The sequence below is a fragment of the Microtus oregoni genome, unplaced genomic scaffold (assembly GCF_018167655.1).
Source record: "Microtus oregoni isolate MIOR12 unplaced genomic scaffold, Mior012 000052F_003, whole genome shotgun sequence".
In the NCBI taxonomy this organism is placed as follows: Eukaryota; Metazoa; Chordata; class Mammalia; order Rodentia; family Cricetidae; genus Microtus; species Microtus oregoni.
Window position 1 is genome coordinate 193,008 of NW_024543815.1, and position 23,830 is coordinate 216,837.

General features: G+C 39.5%; 2 protein-coding genes across 2 annotated transcripts; one reads left to right on the forward strand and one right to left on the reverse strand.

Moving 5' to 3' along the window:
• Positions 1-269: 269 nt before the first annotated feature.
• Positions 270-9,113, forward strand: LOC121437389 (synaptonemal complex protein 3-like). Its single transcript, XM_041637274.1, has 8 exons — positions 270-312; positions 2,981-3,047; positions 3,297-3,331; positions 5,327-5,441; positions 6,177-6,276; positions 6,686-6,784; positions 8,804-8,908; positions 9,030-9,113. The coding sequence occupies exons 1-8, from the start codon at positions 270-272 to the stop codon at positions 9,111-9,113; spliced, it is 648 nt and encodes a 215-aa protein (XP_041493208.1).
• A 4,684-nt stretch (positions 9,114-13,797) lies between these two features.
• Positions 13,798-21,745, reverse strand: LOC121437390 (cancer/testis antigen 55-like). Its single transcript, XM_041637275.1, has 4 exons — positions 21,695-21,745; positions 17,656-17,794; positions 14,762-14,874; positions 13,798-13,989 (listed from the first exon to the last, which is right to left on the reverse strand). The coding sequence occupies exons 1-4, from the start codon at positions 21,695-21,697 to the stop codon at positions 13,798-13,800; spliced, it is 447 nt and encodes a 148-aa protein (XP_041493209.1). The 5' UTR covers positions 21,698-21,745.
• Between the last annotated feature and the right edge of the window lie 2,085 nt (positions 21,746-23,830).

The window sequence follows — 23,830 nt, forward strand, 5'->3', positions numbered from 1 at the left end:
TGGGGGTGACCGGAAGCTTGCTGGGGCCTCTGGGGGCGACCGGAAGCTTGTGGGTCCTCTGATAATAAAATGGGGGGATGACTGGAAGCTTGCCGGGGCCTCTGATAGTAAAATGGGGGTGACCGGAAGCTTGCCGGGGCCTCTGATAGTAAAATGGGGTGACCGGAATCTTGCTGGCGCCTCTGATAGTAAAATGGAGGTGACCATCACCTCGGTGGGGCCTCTGGCAGTAAAATGGAGGTGACCGAACGAGGCCACTGAATAGTAAAATGGAGGTGGCCCAGGCCGGGAACCCCATTGAGGCCTCTGATAGTAAAACAGAGGTTCCTTTCCTCGAGCCGACTAAAGCCTAAGTTGAAGGAAGGAAAGCTTAGAGGATGGGGGAGGTCTCTGCTGTCATTATGGAGGTGGCAACTCCAAGCAGAGGGTGGTGCGGCAGAGTAGCATGGGGCCTAGGAATAAAGACAAGCTAGAGTGAGAATGAAGATATAGGGAGGGGCTGGAGGCCAGTTGGCAGTTGGGGCTAAGGGTGAGGGGGAACCAGGGAAGTGATTAGGAGCAAGGAGGAAATTGGGGATGAGGAGAAGCTGGGGAGGCCCGAGAAGCTAGGAAGAAATACATAGTGAGGAGGATTTGGGGAGCGGAAAGGAGAGGCTGGCTGTCCAAACTGGGGAGGGGCCAAGGGTAAGGAGGAGCTGGATGTGAGTTGAAGCTAGGAAGGAGTTAGGGGTGAGGATGAACTTGACAAGGGCTGGAGTGAGGAGCTGGGCAAATGGAAAAAACAAAGGGGAACTAGATGTTGGGGAGGAGCTGGAATAAGTAGGAGTAAGTAGGGTTAAGGGGTAGGAGATGCTAGATGGGATGAGGAATAAACTGGAGAGGGACTAGAAACAAGGGGACAGCTATTGGTGGTTAGGAGGAACTGGGAGGTTAGGAGGAGCTGGGGAGAAGTTATGGGTAAGGAGGAGCTGGGGGGAAGCTAGGAACAAGGGTGAGCTCTGATGTGAGGATGATCTTGGGAAGGACTGTAGGTGAGAAGATGCTGGGGACGTATGGGGAACCAGAAGGAAAAGGGATGAGGAGGGACTTGGGGAGTTGAAGCTAGGTAGGGGCTAGAGGTCAGGATCTGGGGAGGTCTTGGGGATTAGAAGGTTCTAGATAGTGGTTGCCAAGGAGGAGGACCTGAATAGGGAGTAAGGACAAGGAGAAGCTTGGGAGGGACTGGGGGAAGGACTGCAATGGGGTGAGGAGGAAGGGGGAAGCAGACAGAAGAAAAGAACTGGGGGTGAGGAAGAGTCAAGGAGAGGTTACTGGGGAGGAGTTAGGGATGAGGAAGAACTGGGGAGTGTATGAGGTGAGGCAGAACTGGGGAGAGGGTAGAAGTAAGAAAGATTTAGAGGGTTAGGAGGAGCTTGTAGGTTAGGAGAGCTGGGAAAAGGTTAGCAGGGATGGAGTCTCTTGGGACAAGGAGAACATGAAAGGCAGTGACAAGCTAGACTGAGTATGAAGTGTTAGTCCTTAGTATTGGAGAGGGAGTGCAGTACTGAAAAGCGTGTAGGAGCTAGAGTCGAGGAGGAACTCAGTGTGAGGAAAGGGCTCTAGGGGAAAGGGTGAGTACAGGGGTGGGGGGAGCTAAAGGGATTAAGAGTTAGGGGGATAAGGAACAACAAAAGGCCCAGGGAAGCAGAGGTTCCAGGGACCCTGGTAGAGCTGGGGAGCTGGCATGGTGAGGAGGGAATAGGGTCCTCAGTAGGATCTGAAAGGCCAGAAATGTTCTAGGCGCTATCTCTATACTTCTGGGGTCAGCCTCAAATCCATTAGAAACAACCCGAGCACCCTTTACTTTTTCCACTATTGTGTATCATTTTTACATTGACAACTGCCATTTTTGTTTTCCTTTGGATGCAGTAAAGTAAGAAAATTGTTAACACTTTATTCACATAAGAACATCTTGATTGGGGGCTGGAGAGATGGCTCAGTGGTTAAGAGCATTGCCTGTTCTTCCAAAGGTTCTGAGTTCAATTCCCAGCAACCACATGGTGGCTCACAACCATCTGTAATGAGGTCTGGTGCCCTCTTCTGACCTGCAGACATATACACAGACAGAATATTGTATACGTAATAAATAAATAATATATAAAAAAAAGAACATCTTGATTTTATTTGATAGCTTTCTCAGTTTACTTAAATAATACCTTTGGATTCAGTTGTTTTGAGAGATTTGTTTTTCTTCTTGTGTTTTCAAACAGAAAATATACAGTTATGTTTCCCCATGCAAGAAGGGATCCGGAAGAGCCCCAAGAGCCTGAAAGCTCACATGCGGAGAAAGAGCACATAGTAATTTATGACTCAGACGATGAACCGGATTTCTGTGTTTCAATTCCGAGTGATACTCAAGGTATAAGATGTCAAATGTTGGGGGCTGCCAAACTGGCTCTGGGAGTAAAAGTGTTTACCTTGCAAGCAGGAGGACCAGAGTTTGATTCCCAGAACCCTCATAGTAGAAGGAAGGAAAGAAATCTACTGCAGAAGGCTGTTCTCTGATTCCCACACTGATGTGTGTCTACTACTAATAATAACATAAAAAAATTTAAAGGCATCGAATGTGTTGATACTTTGCTCCAGCTCTTTTGTATTGAACCTAATACACTTACAATTTGTTAGTTTATTCTGTGTACTTTACTCTCCATATCCCTATACCTAAATTTTAGAAATCCACGTAGTGTATCTTGCCTTTGAATTCCTAACATGTTGATTGATAAATAACTTGCTATGTAATCTTATCCTAGAAACACTTCAAAATTTGTTCCTACACATGGTCATGAATCATGATTTAACTTCATCTAACCTTCAAAGAAAAAATTGCATTTCTATATCTAATACAAAAGCTTAAGTTGTCAATGTCTGAAAAAACTGCAAACATAGTTTTATTACTGTTTGTTAGAAGTGTTCTTAATTTCAAATTTTTTTTTCTTGTCAGTGGAACAGAGTTCATCAAGTGATTCACCTGGAAGGAGAAGTCCCGTAGAACTGTTTGTAGATATGGGGTAATATATTAAAAATTGTTTGACTGTTGAATAATATATTTCAAGAAATACTTGCTTTGTTTATGTAACAGGTAGTATATATAAGATACTTGACATTTGCTATTTTTTCCAAACTGTTATATCTTATGAATCCTTCACAAAACAGTGTTTGTCATTGTATTTGATATTTAATAGGGGAGTTTGTGAATGCTTGGAAAATGCTCTTTTACTGAACTACAGTGCCATTTTTAAAATGTGATTTCTTCTTAGGGAAAAGGTAGAGGCTCTTTGTGGAAGAGTTTCAGGTATGTTTTAAAGATACTTTTTTAAAGAAAATTATTTAAAACTACATAATAATTTGCATATAATATGTTAACCAGTATATTACATGCCTACTCTTCAATGCTTTGTTCTCATTTATAAGATTTTCATAAAATATTTGTGATTTAGCATCATATTCTTCCTTATAGTTTTTCATGATGAGAAAAGTAAAAATAATGCTTTTAGACATATGTGACTTCAATGGATTTTTTAGAAGAAGAAAAGAGGAAACCATCTACTATTTCTATATATCAGTTTCTTTTATTCTGTATATCAGTTTCTTTTTAAAAAATCATTTTATTTCCTAGGATTTATACTGCATTCCTTTCTAGGCAGTATAAAACTGAAGCTTCTAATATAACTCCTTGTTACTATTTTCATTCTAATAAATTATAATCTAAGAAGAAAATTAGATAGCCAACAGAGGTTTAAAATCTGAACCCTAAAACCTTGTTTTACGAAGTTTGTTAAGGATCAATTACATCGGCTTTCTTGGGGAGAATATTCACTTTTGCTTGTTTACTTGTTTGTTTTGAGATCGTCTCATAGGGAACTCAGACTGGCATTAATATTGTAGATCACCTGACAACCTCACAGGTGCTGGGATTACAGGGACAAACAAACCCAACCAAGGATAGTATTATTTTAAGAGTTAATAGGGGATGGAGAAATGGCTCGACGTTTAAGAGCACTGGCATCTTCCAAAGGAATCCAATTTGATTCCCAGCACCTTTATGGTGGCTCACAACCATCTATGTGTAACTCCAGTCCAAGGGGATCCAGTGATGCCTTTTGGATTCAGTGGAAACGAGGCTCATGGTACACAGACCTAACCAGATGAAAGCAAAATGCCCCCATTCATATACACTTACAAAACAGTTAAAATTAGGCTTCTTTAAGGATTACTCATATAAGCAGCTTTTTTGAAAGATGTTCTCTATTTAGTGGTGTCAAGATACATGTTTTATAATTTGTTGTTTAATACGTGTGTTAGCTGCTGAAATTATCTCTTCCATATATGTGTTGTATGAAAAAATTTTAGCTACTAAAACTCTAAATTATTTATATAATAGAAATTTCTTATGCTTATTAAAAGTAACTGATAAGAATTTTCTTTTCTTGTTGAGATACAGTCTCACAATGTAGCTCTAAATGGCCTGGAAATTGGTATGTAGGCCAGGCTAGCCAAAAATTCACAGAGATCTGTGTGTCTTTGCCTTTCCAGTGCTGGAGTTAGCAGCGGTGCACTGTCGGGTTTTTTTTTTTTTTTGCTACCACAGCATATTTGAAATTTAAATTTTTTATGAACTGCTTGCTGTCCATAGTGGTAAAAAAGCCCTATAAACGCTTAATGAAATATAAATAGTAACCATAGCATACAAAACAAGATATGCTAGGCAAGTGCTTAAACTCAACTACATCCCCAGCCTCTCATTCACTCTCTCTTACAAATAATGTTGACAAATTAACCTTTTTAGGGTATATTTTTAATAAGCAATTTTATTCTATCTTCTCTAACAAGAATTCAGGCAAATGCACGCTTCCAGTATAGAGTGTTTTATAAATTTTAGAAGTAGTTAGCGTTTATTTAATTATTTTTCATAAATCCTATACTTCCCCTTTGCTTTGTTTATTAGTTCATTTTTGTCACCTCTAAAAACGTCTTCAGTTAGGAAAATCCTAATTACCATATGGTTATTAAAAATGATTGGGACCAGAAATGCTTCAGATTTCAGAGTTTTGGATTTGGAATGTTTTCATAGAAATTGTTGACTGAACAGACCTAGTCAGAAAATCTAAAATTCTAGGTGTTCAAAATATGAAAGCTGTATCATATTGACACTATAGTTTTAAATGTTAAATGTTTAAATGTTTGTTATTGATGAGTGAGCATTATTAGAATTTATAATTACTTGAATGTGTGAGAACAAAGTAATTTCTTAAGCATTGAATTCTAATGAACATTTTTTAAAATACAGTTGACATTAACCGTGCTCTTACTGCTAAGAGACAAAGACTGGAAACAAATACTAAGTCTTTGGAAGGAATTGACCAGAATATGAAACAAGTTTGGAACTCACGTGAAGATGCTGTGTAAGGTTTTTCTTTCCTAAAACAAAAGAAAACAAACAAAAAACCTGTCTGTACCAATTTTTAATATATATTTATGTAAAGCACTTAAGAAAAATGTCATTTTCTGTTTGAGTCTCTAGTGAAAATATTTGACTTTTCTCTAGGCAGGTGCCTTCATGACCTCCTATCTTTATAGTGTTGCTTCACAGAAGCCAATGAAGATTAGGTTTTTCTCCTTTAAATAACAATTGGTATTTTATTATTCACTCCTGAAATTAGTTAAGTTTAGATGAATAGAATCTAATAACTGTTATTTAACCATAGCTGATGGTGTAGAGAGAGGTCAATTTGAATATGACCCCTTGGTTTATACTAGATTGTGGCTGTGCCAAAATGGGGAGTGGGGAACTTAGTGAAATGTTTTGTTTGAAAATCATTTAGTATTTTTAAGACTCTATATTAAGTAGAAAAAAATGAAAAATAAACTTTTTGGAGAAAATATTATATTGAAAATAGATATACATATGATAAAATTTCCAGGTTTCAAAAGTCCCCATGAGAGGGGAGACTTTTATTTTAGGAAGAAGCACTTCTGGAATCAGTGTAAATCTAATTTTACTTCTGAGTTTTCCATCAGAATATTTAAACTGCTATTACTTTCTTTTTCCACTATAATAGTGTATCAACTCAATTTTGGCTTGAATGTTACTTTCCTACTAGTATAAGAAGTAACGCCATTCATTATTATGTTTACAGGGCAAAGCTTAACGAAGAGTCTGCTCAGGCATTTACAAATCTGTTTCAGCAATGGGATTTGGATTTTCAGAAAGTGCAGGAAAAATATGTAAAACTAATGGTTGGTATCACAATTCTAATTAATATGCATAGAGAAGCTATTCTTGTGTTAGTTTCAGAAAACAAAGCTGGGCTTGTTTGGAGACTGAAATTTCCAAGAATAAATGGTGTCTTGAAAATGATTATCTACCTTATCTGGCCTATAATTTTAGGAAGCTAATGAAGAAGGTTTATAACATGTTAGTGTTTAGAGAATAATTTAAACAGGCATAATGGTTATTAAAGAGAAATAATAAAGTTAGTCATTTTAAAATATTTTTTCTGAGTTTAAAATAGACTTTTTTTTTTAATTTAAAGTTTTAGAGATTAAGCTGTAGCTCAAAAGGACAGTGTTTGTCGTGCATGTATGAGGCCCAGAACAACCAACCATTACTAAACTGTTAATACAGTTTTTCCTTTTGTATTTGTAGAATGATTTTCAACAGGAAGAAAAGGCTTTTCAACAGTGTAGACTCGTTCAGAGCAAGAGACTGAAAACAATTAAACAAATACATGAGCAGTTCATAAAGGTATGTTAGACATGATAACAATATGTTCCTAAAGATATAATGTACATTTTCCTTACCAGAATAAGGTAATTTCCATTTTGAATGAATTGTTTTTAATTGATGTGGTAGATCTGTAGAATTCTAATGGTTTTATGGTGGTTATTTCAGATAGAAGATGGCAAATTATGAGTTTTCCATAGATATATGCTTCACATATATTAATAGTCATACTTCAAGTATATTCATTTTCTTTATTGAACTGGAAAGAGAAAGTCTACATATCATTTCTATGATCTTTGTAATTCTCATATATATTAAACAGGAAAGGCTCAAAATACCTTTTTGAAAAGATTTAGTGCAAAGGATATCCTGTAACTGTAGTTACAGAAAGTTGAGAGCAGCCTTGTGGGTGCTGGTCATCAATTCCAGCACTGGCTGCTGTTACCTACTGAATCATCTCTCCAGCCCCAGGAAGGACCCAAGTTAAATTAAACCTTGTTTTGAAATTTAGTAGGGAGGTTTTTCTAGCATGTCAATTTTTAAAATTATTCCAATGGCTAAAATAACTTATCCATTATCCTAGAATTTAATAGTCAAAGATTAAAATTTGTTCCTTGAGAATTAAGTATATGCTAGTAAGTTGATGTATAAACAATAGTTTTAAAATATTTTAAAGAAAATTATTTTATGTGTTTCCGAATGCAGCTCTTACAAGTTTGCTCTAATATTCCCTGAAACTATTTTCAAATTTCTTCATAGCCCATGTTTTCACTACTAGACTTTGACGATTTTCATTTCCATAGTGCTTCATTATTTATTTAAGTCCTATTGCTGAGATCCTAGCTTATACTATTTAATATTCTCATCATCCTTTGCTTCTACTATTAAAACTGTTTGCTCTGACTTTCAATTCATTCTTCATAGTTCTTGCCACACACACACACACACACACACACACACACACACACACACACACACATATATATATATATATAATAAATTATATGCATGCATACATAATACATACATACATATATTTGGCTTTTCCAGACAGGGTTTTTCTTTATAACTGTCTTAGCTGTCCTGGAACTCACTCTGTAGACCAGGCTGACCTCGAACTCACAGAGATCTGCCTACCTCTGCTTCCCGAGTGCTGGGATTAAAGGAGTGCACCACCACCTCACGGCCACTATGCTTTTGGTTAAAATGTTTATTTTTTCTGGAAAAATGAGCAATTATGTATTATTCTCTCTTGTTTTCTTCATAGCACTTAACATTGTATTTGTCACTTGGTTGGTGATGTAATGGCAATGATTGGCAAATGATTAGGAAAGATTTAAACCATCATTTTTAAATGATCAGCACATTGGTGCAGTATTAGTGCTAAAGACAGATGAGTGGACAGTTGGAGGGTAGCTGGTCACTAAAGTGAGATACTCTCTTACAAAACAATAATATAAATTTTGCTATTAATGACTTGAAAATGATCTCATACTATAGATTATTTTTCCCTTTGGTAAATTTATTGTCACATCATGCTATATTGACTTTTTGTCTTTAAGTAGATTGTAGCCTGATGATTGAGAAAATCATTAGAAATGTTCGCAGTTATGATGGTTGCCTAGAAGACTTTTCAGAATTCCTATTTCTCTATTTTCCATTTCCTTTTTCTGGAAGAGAAAGTGTCTATATTCCACATGTTAGCCTTCAGGCTCTCCCAGTGGCGCCTGCAAAGTTTGTGATACTGTGCCCAGCTCTTGCCCTCTCCGGCCTCAGCCTGACCTTAACATTCACTAAAACTGCTTCTTGAGCACAGTGTGCCATTGTATCTTCTATAACTCTGTTTGGTTGATGTCTGAGTTATTTTGTGGCTTAACAGTAGTAATTTGGGTCTTCGTGTATTAGGTTTGTTTTTTTTTTTCTTTTTTCTCAAAGTAATGTGTATTACTAAAATACTTAAAATTCTCTTGAAATTTTATTTTAAAACTTAGAACTTGGGATGAAAGATGCCATGGGACTAAACTAGCCTTTTGTGTTTAGAATTTGGAGGATGTGGAGAAGAAGAACGACTGTCTGCTTATGGATATACACAATGAACTTAAAGAAGAAATGAACAGGCTGCGAAGAAAAATTATGAAAGAATCTGTAAGTTGTATTTCAAATCAGAAATAGGAATTAATAAAAGCACTGAAATATTTTATTTCCTACTGTAGGAATACACTGACAGTAAGAAATAAACCTGTTTACTATCTCTTTTCCTTAACAGCATCAGCAAGAGATGGTTAGCCTTCAACAGGCTTTTCAGTCCATGATGCATCCTAAGGAACACGGTTCAGGTGCCAGCGAATAATCATAGTTTAAGATAAATTCTGGTTGATACGGCAAGGTCTTTAGTCATTAGCTTGTTCACCTTGTCTTACCTTATTTTGAATAAAATCCAGTTGTGTCAGTATCAACTATTCTTGTATGTCAAAGCTTTCACTCTTTTGTTATAATAGAGTGGATTTTTCTTTATGACATTGTTAACTTTTTTCAATAAAAATGATTGTTTGGATATTGACTTTAGTCTTTAGTATATCAGTCCCAAAGGTACAAACGTCAGGTATACAAAGGTACCTTGGCTTTATTTCATATCTTTTTCTGACAGGATCTTACCGTGATTGCCATGATGGTTTCTAACACTGAACTAAAAAATAAACTTGGTGTATAAGCTCAGGTAGTCCCTGCATCTCAGCCTCCAAAGTACCTGAGACAACAGGTGGGCACCACTATGCCTAGTTTACATTGTTATTTAAGAGAAAAAAAACCGCTCCAATCCATTTTCCATACTTAACTGAATTGCATAGCCCATTCTAAGAAAATGTGTTAAAGGGCCTGCATTAGTATCTTGGAATTAAACAGTTAATACATCAATCAAGCTGATAATTTATACTAGGTTTGGTTTTGTTTGTTGAGACAAGGTCTTTTCATGGAGCCTTGCCTGGCCTGCAACTTGGTATATAGACCAGGTTGGCCTTAAATTCATAGATTTGACTATCTGTGCTTCCCAGGTGCTAGAATTAAAGGCATGTACCACAGCATGCCCTACCTACATACTAATTTTAAGACATTCAAGAATTTCATTTCCACAGGGTATCAAATGTCATTGGGGTTGGTCTGCAGTTAAATAACACATGTCCTTAGTAACGCGAAGGAGGATATCATGAGGGCAGGGCCTAGTGGAGCACACATTTACCCTCAGCACTCTCTCAGGAGGCAGAGGCATGCTGATTTCTGGGAGTTTGAGCCAGCTTGATCTACCTAAGCCATTTCCAGGCTATCCAGGACTACAGAGTAAAACTCTGTCTAAAAAAAAATAATGTATCATTACTTTTCGTTGTTGAAGGACATTACACTTTTCTTCAAAGATAGAGTTCCTTGAGTGTCACTGAATACTAATGTTAGCAAATGTTTGGAAGATTTGTTTTTAGACTCATTATCAAACTAATAGTTTAATAACTTGCCTTTTTAAAGGTGTATTTTGTGCTGTGCTGCGGTGGCACACACATTTACCCCCAGCTCTCAAGAGACCGAGCCAGGTAGATCTCTGACTTTGAGTCCAGCCTGGTCTACAGAGAAAGTTCCAGGACAACCAGAGCTACACAGGGAAACCCTATCTTGAAAAACCAAGTGCATTTTTAAAGAGAAACATAAAAAAGTGTGATGTCATAAATTTGAAACTTTAGATATAACTAAACATATGTTTAGACAAAAACGCATTAGAGGAAAAGCAAAAGTTCTCTTTCATGTTTATTTTTTTCCTATATAATCCCTTAAAGTGACCGTTCTCCAACTTAAAAAAGACAGACATGTATATAAACCATCCTTTTTCAAACTAGTATAATTTATATTGGAAGAAATTAGTCTTTGACCATTAGTGCATAATTAGATTAAGAGGGCAGTTTAATTTCTTTTTTCTGCGGTGCTGGGATCCCACCAAAAACTTGCCTCTTGTTACTGGAGGGAATCTCTCAGGTCAACCATGACATAAAGGCCAGGTTCTTTCCATCTCTAATGAAGATTTCAGCAAGACATATGGTAGTAATAATTAAAGTCTAGTTTTATTAGAAGTACAAGTAAAGGCATAAAATATGCTCCTCAAACAAATGAGTGTGTGGCTCAAGAACCCCATTTACGCGTCCAAGTACTTTTTATTACAGAGGGAAAGTAAAGATTCTCTGAAAGGGTGGACCCTTTGTTTGCTGTTTAGGTGATTAATGCTCTTTGCTAGAAGGGTTGTTTTTTTCCCCCCACAATCCTTACGGCAGTCAAATGGATGTTTTTTTTTTTCAGTTACTGTAATCTTATGACTCACAGTCATGTGTGTCTGACCCTATTTTCCTGCCTCATTTTTCATTGCTATATTTCCATCATGAAATAGGAATCTTAAATACTCATAGGATTTCTAAGGAGGTCTTTATTTCTCAAATTTTCCCATAGCTACAGAAGGAAAATAAGTACTTCAGAGTGTTTTCTGGGTATCTAATTCCCATGAATATGGTTTTCCTCATAAGGTATGTTATCTTTCTTCACCATGCCTCTTCCCTGTGTGTATAAAGTACATGCTTGCTGTAGTAATAAGAGCGACGGGGCTGCGTCCCCAGCACCCCGGCTGCCTGGCTAGCTTATGCCCGAAATAACAACACACAAACTGTATTCATTTAAACACTGCTTGGCCCATTTCTATCTAGCCTCTTCTAGGCTAACTCTCGCACCTGGACTAGCCCATTTCTAATATTCTATGTAGCACAGCTAGGTGCACTTACCGGAAAGATTCTAGCCTATGTCCATCCTGGGTCGGAGCTTCATAGCCTGTGTCTGGCCTGGCGAGGGGAGCATGGCGTCTCTTCTGAGGCGTCTGCTCCCGAGAGAGATGTCGAGTCTGAGCTCACTTCCTCTTCCTCCCAGCATTCTGTTCTGCTTACTCCACCCACTTATGTTCTAACCTATGAGGGCCAGCCAAGCAGTTTCTTTATTTTTTTAACCAATGACCTTCCTCCATCAGCTTGCTACTCTCCTAGTTTAGCAATTGACCATGGCATATGGTAGGTAGTCCATGGCTTTGAAAATGCTTTTTTCATTAAGCTCACCTTCCTCTTTTCTTCTCTGTGTTTTCTTAAATGCTATGTCCCTACCACCCCTCCTGTGATGATAGTCACAGGGACCTGGAGCTTTCCAAGCTTCCCCATGCTTTCCTTTCCTATGTTATGGGTCCTGGGGTCAGGAACAAGAGAGACAATGGCATGAGCCAGGTTCCATTACAACCTGGTCATGCATGCTTTTGATATTAGTCCAATACCTAGATGACTGTGTGATAAGTATCACAGTTACTGAGAATTTACTTAAGATTAAAGCAGTTCACTCCTGTGTCTTTAATTATACAATGACTGTGAGAAGTGCTGTAGTAGTAATTTAATGCTAGGACCACCAGCTCACAAATAATGACACAGAGACTTATTAATTATGAAAGGTTGGCCTTTAGCTTAGGCTTGTTTTCACTTAGCTCTTTGTTTGGTTGTTGTTGTTGTTGTTGTTGTTGTTGTTGTTGTTGTGTGTGTGTGTGTTGAGACAGGGTTTCAAGGTTTCTCGTAGCTTTGGAGCCTATCCTGAAACTCAGTCTGTGGACACAGCTGACCCCGAACTCAGGAGTTTTGTCTGCCTCTGCCTGCCGAGTGCCAGATTAAAGGCATGCGCCACCACTGACTGGCTCCATCTACCTCTCAAAACTTAATTAACCCATATTTTTAAATCTACATTCTGCCACGTGACTTTTTTATCTTTCCTCAGTATGGCACGTCTAGCTTTCCCCATGTCTGCTGGAGAAATCTGAGCATCAGATTCCTCCTGATTTTCTCCCTCTGCTAGGAAGTCCTGCCTATCCTCTCCTGCCTAGCTATTTACCATTTAGCTTTCTATTAAACCAATCAGAAGGTGCCTTAGGCAGACACACATCTTTACAGTGTACCAAAAGATTATCCCACAACAGTGCTGACTAGAAATGTAAGGGAAAATCATCATCAAACTTACTCAGGGCCAGTGGCATAGGGTAGAAAGTTGACTCTTAGGACAGAGTTAGAACTCACCATTACCTCTCAGTGACACCACACATTGATACATACCTCACAATAGTACAGTCATCTGGGTACATGCTGTTAAGAAAAATTGAGGAATCTCATGGGGTAAACCCATGGGATCTTAGTAACAGCCTCCAGCTTGAGAAGGCCGTGTCCCCTTCCTTCATGGTGCTTCGGATTTGTTCCAGTGCTTTTCTGGACACAAGCTTCACCTCTCCCACAAAGAAGATCGTGGAAGCTGATTCACACCCCATACGGCAATGTTTTTGTTTCCAAATGCCCAGCAACTAAACAGCTGATAACATACAGAACATTTCATTCCCGGAGACTGAATGGCAAATTAACCACAGGTAAACAGGACTGTTGCTTAGATAACTTGTTTATTAAAGTTAACAAGATGCCATCTACCTCAACTACCAGGCACAGCCGAGAAGCTGTGGATAAACACAAACCCTGTATATACGAATCTCACGTTCTGTCATGGAAGTACGGGTTCCACTAGATAGATATTAAATTTAACAAACTGAATAGGTACTGGGAAATGAAAAATGCTATGGAAAAAGTAACATTGTGTACAGTATAAGGGGACTCAGATATTACACACTTCTATTTGCTGAGCTCCCTCTGAATGTTGCTCAAGGGCCACTAGCAGCACAATACATTCCTGACCATGGAAAACAAAGAATTTGATCTAGTATGAAGTGTTGTTCCTTTGCTACAGACAAAAGCCAGTTTGGGGATGTCTCTGAATAGATCAGGCACCTTCTTAAGTGAGTCCATACTTCCAACAAAATCATCAGGGTGTTTCCAAGTAAAAACATATTGAACATATATTTTGGCTTAATAATTCAAACTATTGCATTAAACCAGGCCCCTCAGCCATAGAAGTAATGGTGAAGAAGAACTACAAAGGCTTGGTTCCTATGATACTTGTACTGGGGTCATTGTGATTGCTCTCCAGAAATAGGGGGATTGAATGCTCTGTACTGCAACCACATTGACAATATCATCTCGTTGAGGCACATATCCAGAAGGAAGTTTCAGAGAATCCAAGGTGAAAAAGATGATGTCTTCTAACACCCCAGTTCGTCCGTCTGCTCTGGTAATGCAAACCTGGGATGAAAAAAAACGGTACCAATGAGTGTGGGAAACCGTAATTCATGGTCAGAGTCTGTCCCTTTTCTGTCTGGCTCTAACCAGCAGATCCCTTCACCCCAGCACAGATTTGCACCCTACTCTACACAACAGCATCATTCAGGTGCTATGTAGGCACATCCCTGTCCAGATCCAACCTCACAGCAATGCAAACAGTCCCTGAGGATGAGAACAAGGCCTCTGCTGAGGGAATTTGGTTCTAAAGATTACCCACAATGACTGCTAACTTCCCGTTAAGGCTGACTGCTCGAAAAGAAGAGTGGGGAAGGAATGGGTTGTTAAGTAGGCTATCATTTTCCCCTACCTCGTCACCTGCGCTAGAAGAACATTCCTTCATTTTTCCTCTGGTACAAAGTGAGTGCAAGCCAACTTGTTTTCCGTTTTTACTACCCATAGCATACCCACATACTGCTCAGGAGTTTAAAGGACACACCGCTCACTTTTCTTAACAATTCCGAGAAACCTGATCACTGACTTTTGGTGTTGATGGTGTTTACCACATTGTGACGCCTCCCAGGTAGGCTACATAAACTTCAAACTTCATCATAAGAACTATATTATTCTTGTCATTTCCTTTTAGAATTCCAGTACTTTGAATAAGAAAACAAGTTCATTTTGGCAAGGCTTTTATTTTAGGTCTCCTAACACTTGTAGTATAATCCTGAGCAGCAAAAGTGACCACTAAATGAAAGAGAGGCAGCCCCAAAGGCAAGTACAGTATGTGAACTACCTCGTTTATATGATAGTGTTTCAGAGGCTTCACCGAGATGGCCTTTCTGCTCAGTGGGTCTCCCTGTTCCGAAAACTCAATTTCTACCAGGTCACCCTTATAAGGTTCAAAATCTGTAACAGTCACAGGAGAAAATCAAGTTAGAGGGAGGGTGCCTTTATTCAAGGGAATCTGACATTTCACCATGCACTATGCTGTAATCCCCGACACAGTTTCTATTACATGTAAAGTACATTTTTAACATTTAAAACCCCAGGGCTGGAGAATGGTTAAGATATTTTACTAATGTTGCAAGGGACTCAGGTTCAGCTTCCAGTACCCACAGCCACCTGTGGCTTGTCTATGCATTCTTCTGGTCTCTCTGCAGGCACCCACACAACACGTGGTGTACACAGATACACACATACACATAAATAAAAAGAGACACTTTTTTTTGTAAAGGGTAAGGGCTAAGAGATGGTTCTGTGGTTAAAGGTACTTGCCATTTTCTTTCTGTCTTTTTTTTTTTTTTTAAGAATGGGTTTCTCTGTGTAACCCTGGCTGTCCTGGAACTCACTCTGTTGACCAGGCTGACCTCGAACTCACAGAGATCTGCCTACCTCTGCCTCCCAAGTGTTGGGACTCAAGACGTGTGCCACCATCGCCCTGCTGTACTTGCTGTTCTTGCAGATGTTCTGTGTTCAGTAACCTCATGGAGGCTATAGCTGCCTGTAACTCCAGTTCCAGGGCCTCTGTAGGCACCAGACATTCAAGCAGCGGCATATACATACATGCAGGCAACACATGCACACATGCAACATTTAAAAGATAAAAAGGAAAGCAGTACTGAAACAAAGTGAGGCAGTGAAGTGTCTGTCTAATGAACAGGAAGGAAATGACATACTTGTTACTCAGTATAGGACAAAAGAACATGGTTTTTGTTTTACTTCTTTTGGTGTCTCATTAAAGAAATTACTGAGGCTGTAGCTTACTTAGTATGATTTGATTATTATCTAGCAGCACACAGATAATAAGATAGCAATAATAATAATAATAATAAACAGAACTCTTAGCCATTTTCACTGGGTTTCGTAGTATTCATTTAATAGTACTTATTCTAACAATTTTCTATCTAAGTGACTGGGTCATTTAGGACTTGTTTCCAGTGCTAGGGATCAGCAATACTTCTTTTTTAGCCACTGTCTTTCTTACCCTAGAGAAGTCTGCTACTATGACTAACTATTTCGCAGAGGTAAGTCTCTCCACCTATGCCTTGGGACCTGTCCTCTATGTATAGCTCAGGGACTTAACCTTATCCTCTCTTCCTGCTCTCTTCAGCACCTTTAGCCATATTCTTTGCACTACAAACATGTCCAAGCCCTTCCACTTTGAAAAGAGTGTTCCTCACATCCTTCCTGTTGTTGATGGGCAAAGGGACAGGCTAATTAATTGTCTTTGGAGCTCAGCAATCACAGGGGCCCTTTCCTCTGAAAACTGAGAATTTCTGAGGAAACATGTCGTAAAATCCCAGACACTACCAAGCAGTCATCGTGAGAGGGTTCCTGACATAACAACCAAGATCAAGTTCAGGTTCTTACAGCCAAGAAAAGTAAAGTAGAAAGCGGCTTTGTGTACTGGGACAATGTCATTCTTTTTCTCCAAGCTAAAGGGCACCTGATTAAGCTACAGTGGGTATGGTCTATTTTCCTTCAATTCATCTTTCAAAGCCCAGCCTGGTACCTGGAAAGCTGATGCAGGAAGATGGCATGAGTCTAACAGTTTGAGACAAAACTAGGCAATAGAGGAAGTCACTGTCTCAAGGTGAGGGGAAGCCCTATAATAATAAAGGCATCAGGTTTCCATTTCATTAGATTTACATTTCATTATGCAGCAAACTGCTAGTTTTCATTTCTTCTTGGTTCTCCAACTTAATCATTAAAGGCAGAGACACTAGCTGGGCAGGGTGTAAAGTGCAGCTTAAACAGCACACAGACCAGTCTGTTTCCTCTCATTGTTGCCATCACTCCCATTCCTATGGCTTTGCCCACGGTTTCTTTGCATCAGGCTATTTTGATGGAGTCATGTGTCAATCTCTCCCAATGACACTATGAGCTCTTTATAAGAAAGGTTTAATGAAGTCTTCCATATTTTGTCCTCTGCCCTCAATATCTAGAACTCTCTTTTGAACCAAATTGAAGTTTATTAGTCTCTTTAAATTAACATGTCATTGCTCTAGATATAAAACAATAGAGTGTTATATCAGATAAATACAAGTGGACTTCAACACTGAATGCACACACACATGCACACATATGGACAGGCAAAGCGGTATTTTCAAGCCTTATTTTAAAGCACTCAAATTATTATGAAATATTTTTTCATTCATGTAATAGTGTTAGAATAGAAATTCTATTTATATATCTACATAAATAAAACAGCTGCACAAATATTAGTATACCCAAACAAATAAAAACATAAAAAAACATATAATACGAGATATTTCTTCAAATATTGAAGTGAAACTGATAAGAGCCAAGAAGAGAACTGGGAATGTAGCTCAGTGGTAGAGACCTTGCCTCACAAGCATGGAGCTCTAAGTTCAATCCAACCCCAAATCCAAGTATACAGCAGTAGTAGATGTAATACAAAACCCTCTCATCAAATTAGCATATTTCAAATTTCACCTGGAACCGAATTAATAATACTTAAAATAGACACCTAATTTTAAATTTAAAAATGTAGCTCATGCCTTTAATCCCAACAAGCAGGAGGCAGAGACAGGCAGATCTCCATGAGTTCAAGGCCAGCCTGGTCTACAGAACAAGTTCCAGGACAGCCAGGTCTACACAAAGAAATCCTGTCTCAAAAAATAAAACAAAAACAAATAAGTAAATAAATAAAAAGGCGAAGTGTACCTTTACAGACAATGTCGAGAGAGAAGGACAGATCGTGATTGATATGATCAACACCATCCATTAGAGACTTCATACAGTCAAGTGACACTGTCATGTGACGCTCTGGTGGTTCATCATGGCCACCACAGTAAGCACCTACCTGGAAAGTAAGTAAACAAACAAATGAAATAAAAATGGTTATTTCAAAGAAACTCAAGTTTAAAAAAAAATCTAAATTTTAACCTGAAAATCTGTTCAATAGTTCAAATAATGTTGACAATTGACACATAAATTGAAATGTGTTGATGAAATAATGCTTGAGCTTCCAATCATTTTTGCTGTAGTTTTAGAGCCGGTTAGGAGAGTTGAGAAGAAAATACAGAGAGTTGCTACACATTCCCACAAGTGATCTTTAGCTTCTATCATTAGCATCTTGCTTTTGTATGCCACATTGACTACAATGGATAAGCCAGCATCAATACAGAAAAGGGGGAGGGGATAAATGCTAAGATTCCAGACCAGAGCATCTAGGGAGACAAAAGAATGTCAAGGTAAATTTGAGAAAAATAAATCTAGTGGCCATATGCCACCCTAAATACTATCAGTCTCGTGATCTTGGAAGCTAAGCATGGTCAGGCCGAGTTTAGTATGAGAGCGAAGAAAGCAACCAAGGCTGTAGGGTCTAAAAATCACAGTTAAGTTGGCGCCATATCTAAAGAAAAATGGGGGCATCTAATCTTTATTTCTTCGAATTGCAATCATCTTTATCTGATGTTTTGCTTTTGTCATTACAAAAATAATTTATGTTCAACATATAAAATGTAAAAAAGAGTACAAAAGCAAGAAAAATTACAGATAATTCATAAGTCTGTTTCCTATGCAATAACCGCTGGCCGTGCTCTCATGAAATGACCAAAATAACATCTTACCATGGCTTCATTTTGTGTCTGTGTAGGCAATTTTCAGTCCCTAATGCCCTGAACAGTCACATCAGCCTTAGCCACACATTAGGGATTTTTCCATGACCTTCACCATAGCCTGGATGGGTAACCAAATTGCACACTGAATGCATAACCAAAACTAATATAACCAAGTTCCCCCAGCCTATACCTGACAATAATGTCATTGTGGTTTTTTTGCCTTTATAAACTCTGTACCCCTAAGCTTCGGTGCCGGGAGTTCTTTACGGCAAGGGCCTGCCCTCCACTGTCAGCTACTAAAGGACGTCAGTTTTACATGTGTAGCGGTCTGTACCTTTCTTCCCTGAACTATAACACTAAGACCGCCTTTATTCGAGATTATTTACCTATGCACTATTTTACAGGAGAATACAGCATTACACACATGTAATAAATATATAACCAAATGAGCACAAATAAGTCAGTTTACTAACTTTTTAAAAGATAACTTGGCATCCCACAAAAAGGAAGTGCCATAATTTGGTGGCTCCATTCCACACAATTGGACATGCAGTTTATAATCCAATACACTACCCATTTGCCTAATATATACACGTAAGATAAGCACTCAGGAGCAGAATTTCAAGCTCAAAACTTTCCAGCGAGAGCCCCCCACAGCTGCTGGCCCATGGTAAGAGCATCTAGTGGCCCTGGGCTTTGTTGTTTCCTGATCTAACTTAGGTCTCGCTCTCACATCTTCTGTGGCTCCTGAAGCCTCCAGAGCCCCTGGGTGCCTGGTGCGGAGTGACGCCATGCTGAAGGGAAGAAGAAATGCAGGCAATGCTGTCGGGAAGCCACCAAGGAGGCTGTGCCAAGGCTGTGCCAGTGAGCCATGTAGGGCCAACGACAGTCTGGGCTCTCAAGCATGCTTGTGTGACTTGGGGCAGCAAACCAGGCTGTAACCTTGCGAACATGGGCGCCTTGCTCTTCTTACTGGAGCTTCTGAACAAGGAAGAGGACGCCACAGCACAGACCCACACTGCCCTACTCCTCACTCCTGCCTCCTCTAACCCCCAGCCTCAGGCTTCACCCAGAACTCAAGCTGCTGTCTTCAACCTGGGGCAACAGTTTATGATGCAGATTGGCCAGAATGCGCCTGGTTGGGCTTGTCCTGCCTCCTGAAGCGTTCCCTGGGGCATGGAAGGAACTGGGAGAAGGACCGAGGCAACCTGCATGAACTTGTACCTGAACAGTCTTGGCCTATGGGACATTTTGTGCTTGGGTTAAGAGAGTCTCAGCAGTTCTTCTCCCATGCTGGTTTTTTTTTAATGACATTTTTTATAGTTTCCTTATTTATTTTTTCTTTTTAAATTTTTATTTATTCTTCTCTCATACAATACATTCCGACCATAGCCCCTCTCCCCACCTTAGTCTTATTGTAAATGACCCGTATGTAGTAGCTATTTCCTCTGAATTCCAGGGATGCAGCTTTCAGAAGTCATCACCAATGGTGGGGTACACTTTTTGGTGACAGAGTTGACTTTAAGTCACCTGTTTTCCTATAACTAAACCCCATATAAGACTCCAATAAGCTCACTACATAGCCAAGTTAGACTTGGCCAGAGTCATTTCTTTGGTCTGTCTTTAGTGCACTAACTGGAGTGAGTAGACTTTTGTTCCTATGTTCCTAAGAAAAGGTATGTAAGGGTGGTTGAATTCACGTTCAAATGTGACTGTCTAGAAAATGAAACTGTTGGTTTATCCTACCCTTGTAAAATGTGTGGGGTGTGTGTGTATGTGTGTGTGTGTGTGTGTGTGTGTGTGTGTGTGTGTTTGAGAGATGTTCATGCCTGTATGTGCAGACGTCAGAGGCCCACACTGGGATCTTCTTCAATTGTTCTCCACCTTATTGTTCAAGGCAGGCTCTTTCACCAAACCAGAATGCCAGGGCTGCCTAGACTGGCTGGCCAGCAGGCTCCAGGAACTCCCCTGTCTCTGCTTCAGCACTGGGACTAAAGGTCATGCTGGGGCGGCCAGCTTTTAAGTGGGTGCTGGTTCAGGTCTCCATGTTCGTACAAGCACTTCATGGAGTTAGTTAGTTCCCGGCTTCTTACTGTCACGGCAGCTCATGGCACTTTAGTAAGGTCTGAAAGTCTTTTCGTCCTCCAGATATAGCTATAGGCATAACGCACTGCAAAGGAGTAACTGAAATTGTGGTGTTCCTGATTTATAGGGTTGATTAATTAAATTTGGTTTGGGGGCAATAAATGAATGAAAGATTGATTCACATAAATTCATTTTCATGTTTCCAATTCTGAAAACCCTAGTTTCACCCTCTGCATAATCTCCAACTCCAGCTGCCCGTACCAATTTATTCATTCAGTTTTATCCATAAAAGAAGCAGCAGGCTCCCATAGCTATGTGAATGATCCAGTGTACCCTCCCACCTCTCAGTGCCCTGTCTCCAAACCAACAGAGAGCCATTCCACGTGTGGAAGCCTGGCTGGTGTTTCACTTCTTAGATGGCTAAAAATTTCAAGGATTGGGAATACTTCAGTCACTCTTGCCAGCCCTGGCAAATAGGGAGTAGCGCATTCTGCTGCTGCTGGTGTCAATTAGGACACTAATAATAAGCCTAATTTGCATATACAGATTTAAATGATAAGTATCTGAACTGGGGTGCTAGATCCAGATTTCATAAATCTAAAAATGTTTGAAACTTGGAGAGCTCCATGGTAAGTAAATTATACTTCAATAAAACTATTTTTTAAAAAAAATGATTATAGTACATATCTTTTCGCCTCATAACTACTTATCAAATAACACATATCCGTTATTTGCATTATAGGAGGAGGTTACAAGATAATATAAATTCTAATAATTATTGTTAAATACTGAGGAATAGATAATGTAATTTATACTTTTCTAAATAGATCAGATGTTCCATACAACCCTCTAAGTTAGATTTCGGTTTCCATACACTTCAGCATGTCTACTCAAAAGCGGCTGAATGAATAGAGGCTAGGGTGAAAGAACTCAGACACAAGGCAGTCCCTGGAAGATACAACTCTTACTGTGATCGCATTCAATCCGCGAATGATCTCATCTATTTCCACAGCTTTAGGACCTTTTTGCTTAACTTTCAGAAGTTCCTTGCTCACCATGACACCAGCATTGAGGATGTGTTCATTAGGGTAACCAGAGCCACTGCAGGACCCTGTTGCAACTCCCTTCATTGTTTGGAACATGCCAGCACCTAAACGATGAAGAGAGAAAAAAATATATCAATTATTCTCAAGTTCAAACACATACTACAAATAAGCCCTAGCAGAGAAAGTTGTGGGAAACAGCCATCTAAGCCTAGAAGAGTGTACACGGCTAGTTTGTGGGCCAGCTGTTTGCCTACCTGAATGTCTGTGGCATGGATAGGGTGATACCACAGCTTCTTTTGTTAATACGCTTGTGAATAGTAATGAGATTTTCAGGCCTTAAGGCTAGAATCTTTGAGCATACATTGTAGCTGACTAATTAGAATGGATATCGTTCTGAGCAGGGAGGGATACCATTCATCCCAGTCATTTCTCACTATTTCCTGGACTCTCACTGATGAAATACGTACCTTTAAAATAATCCCTTGGACAGATGATCAGTGGCAGACTTCAGGGCATACATTTAGAGATACAAAGTTAGTAAGTAAACTTTGGTTCCTATCTTCTTACTGGTCAAGATACATGATTCATTTGCTTGGTTTTTGTTATAGATTGGTTTTAATTGTCATCTACAAGCTAACATATTAAAAGCTTAGTCCCTGCCAGGCTGTGATGTCGCATGCCTTTAAACCCAGCACTTGGGAGGCAGAGACAGGCGAGTGCTGAGTTTAAGGCCAGCCTGGTCTACAAAGCAAGTTCCAGGACAACCAGGACCACACAGAAACACCCTGTCTCAGAAAACAAAAGTGGTTTGTGTTCTGATCACAGTGAAAGGGAAGCCTTTGGGTTAAGAAGGACCTGACCTCATTAGCTGAGCAATTCTATGTATGAATTCATATTGCTTGATGGATTGAGGATGAAGGGCTTTGCGATGAAAATGATCTTTTTCTCTCCTTCTTGCCTGCACTGAGTTGAGCAGCTCTCCTGCCCTACGTTTTTCCCACTAGGATGTTCTGTCTTGCCAGAATTCCAGAAACACAGCCAAGCAACCACTGACTGAACACTCCGAAAGTAGGAGCCACAAGAAACCTTTCTTCCTCTCAGTTAACTTGTCTCAGGCATTTGATCCCAGGAAGAGAAAGCTAAGTCATAGACAGTAAAGACAACAAAACTAATGGGCTGTCACAACGGCTCATGGGGTAGAGGCCCTTGTCCTCAGGCCTGATACTTGGATTTGATTCCTTGATCCCACAAAATGGGAAGAGAGAACGGACTCCTGAAAGTTCTAAAAGTTGACCTCTGACCTCCTGACATGTGCTGTTGCACAACTGCACTCGGACACATATAAGCAGGGAAAGTTGTGAGTTGATGGTAAACTGGCTTACACAGGGAGACCTGATCTCAAAAGGTTCAAAACGTCCCAAAAAAGAATGCAGATAAATGCAAACATTGGGCACAGACACCTCCCCTCTCTCACCCCCACTTTTTCATTTCCTAACTGCTTTTTGTCTAAAAATTATTTACTAGTTATTTAAGAATTTCCTGCAATATATTTTGAGCCTATTGATCCACCCCACGTGCTCCAGTTCCTCCCAGATTCACCCCCCCAGTCACCCAATTTAGTAGTCTCCCCGTCTTTCTTTCAGCCCATCAAGTCTAATTTGTCCTTCCCAAATAATCTTCCATCTAGTGCTTGCCTTGGAGTGTGGTCAACCTACCAGTGGTCACATCCTTAGAGAAAACTGGCTCTTCCTTTCCCAGCAGCTATCAACTGCCAATAGCTCCTCAGTTATATTGCAGTGGCTCCTCTGCCTTCTTTGTCTTTTGTTATACTTTGTCCTTTTGATTTTAAAGATTTTTTTAAAGAAAAATTGTGTGTGTGTGTGTGTGTGTTTGCGCACGAGCCTGAGTGTATGTATATGGACCACGAGTCCTCGGAGGAGGGCAGAATGCTTCAGATTTCCAAGGACTAGAGTTCGAGGCCATTGTGACCAAAAATATGGGCGCTGGGAACTGAATGTGGGTCATCTAAGAACTAAAAATGCTCTTAACCGCTGGGCCATCTCTAGAGTCACCATAATTTTGCTTTTATTGGTCATTATTTTCTCTTTGCCTTTTGTCATTACTTTGGGCAAGAAAGTTCTAGAA

Coding starts and splice junctions, on each gene's coding strand:
- LOC121437389 (XM_041637274.1), top strand. CDS start 270: ATGGAGGTGGCCCAGGCCGGGAACCCCATTGAGGCCTCTGATA. Junction 3,048..3,296: donor GAACTGTTTGTAGATATGGG/GTAATATATTAA, acceptor ATTTCTTCTTAG/GGAAAAGGTAGAGGCTCTTT. Junction 6,277..6,685: donor AAAAATATGTAAAACTAATG/GTTGGTATCACA, acceptor TTGTATTTGTAG/AATGATTTTCAACAGGAAGA.
- LOC121437390 (XM_041637275.1), bottom strand. Junction 14,875..17,655: donor TCTCGACATTGTCTGTAAAG/GTACACTTCGCC, acceptor TGACTGTTACAG/ATTTTGAACCTTATAAGGGT. Junction 13,990..14,761: donor AACACTATCATATAAACGAG/GTAGTTCACATA, acceptor TTTTCATCCCAG/GTTTGCATTACCAGAGCAGA.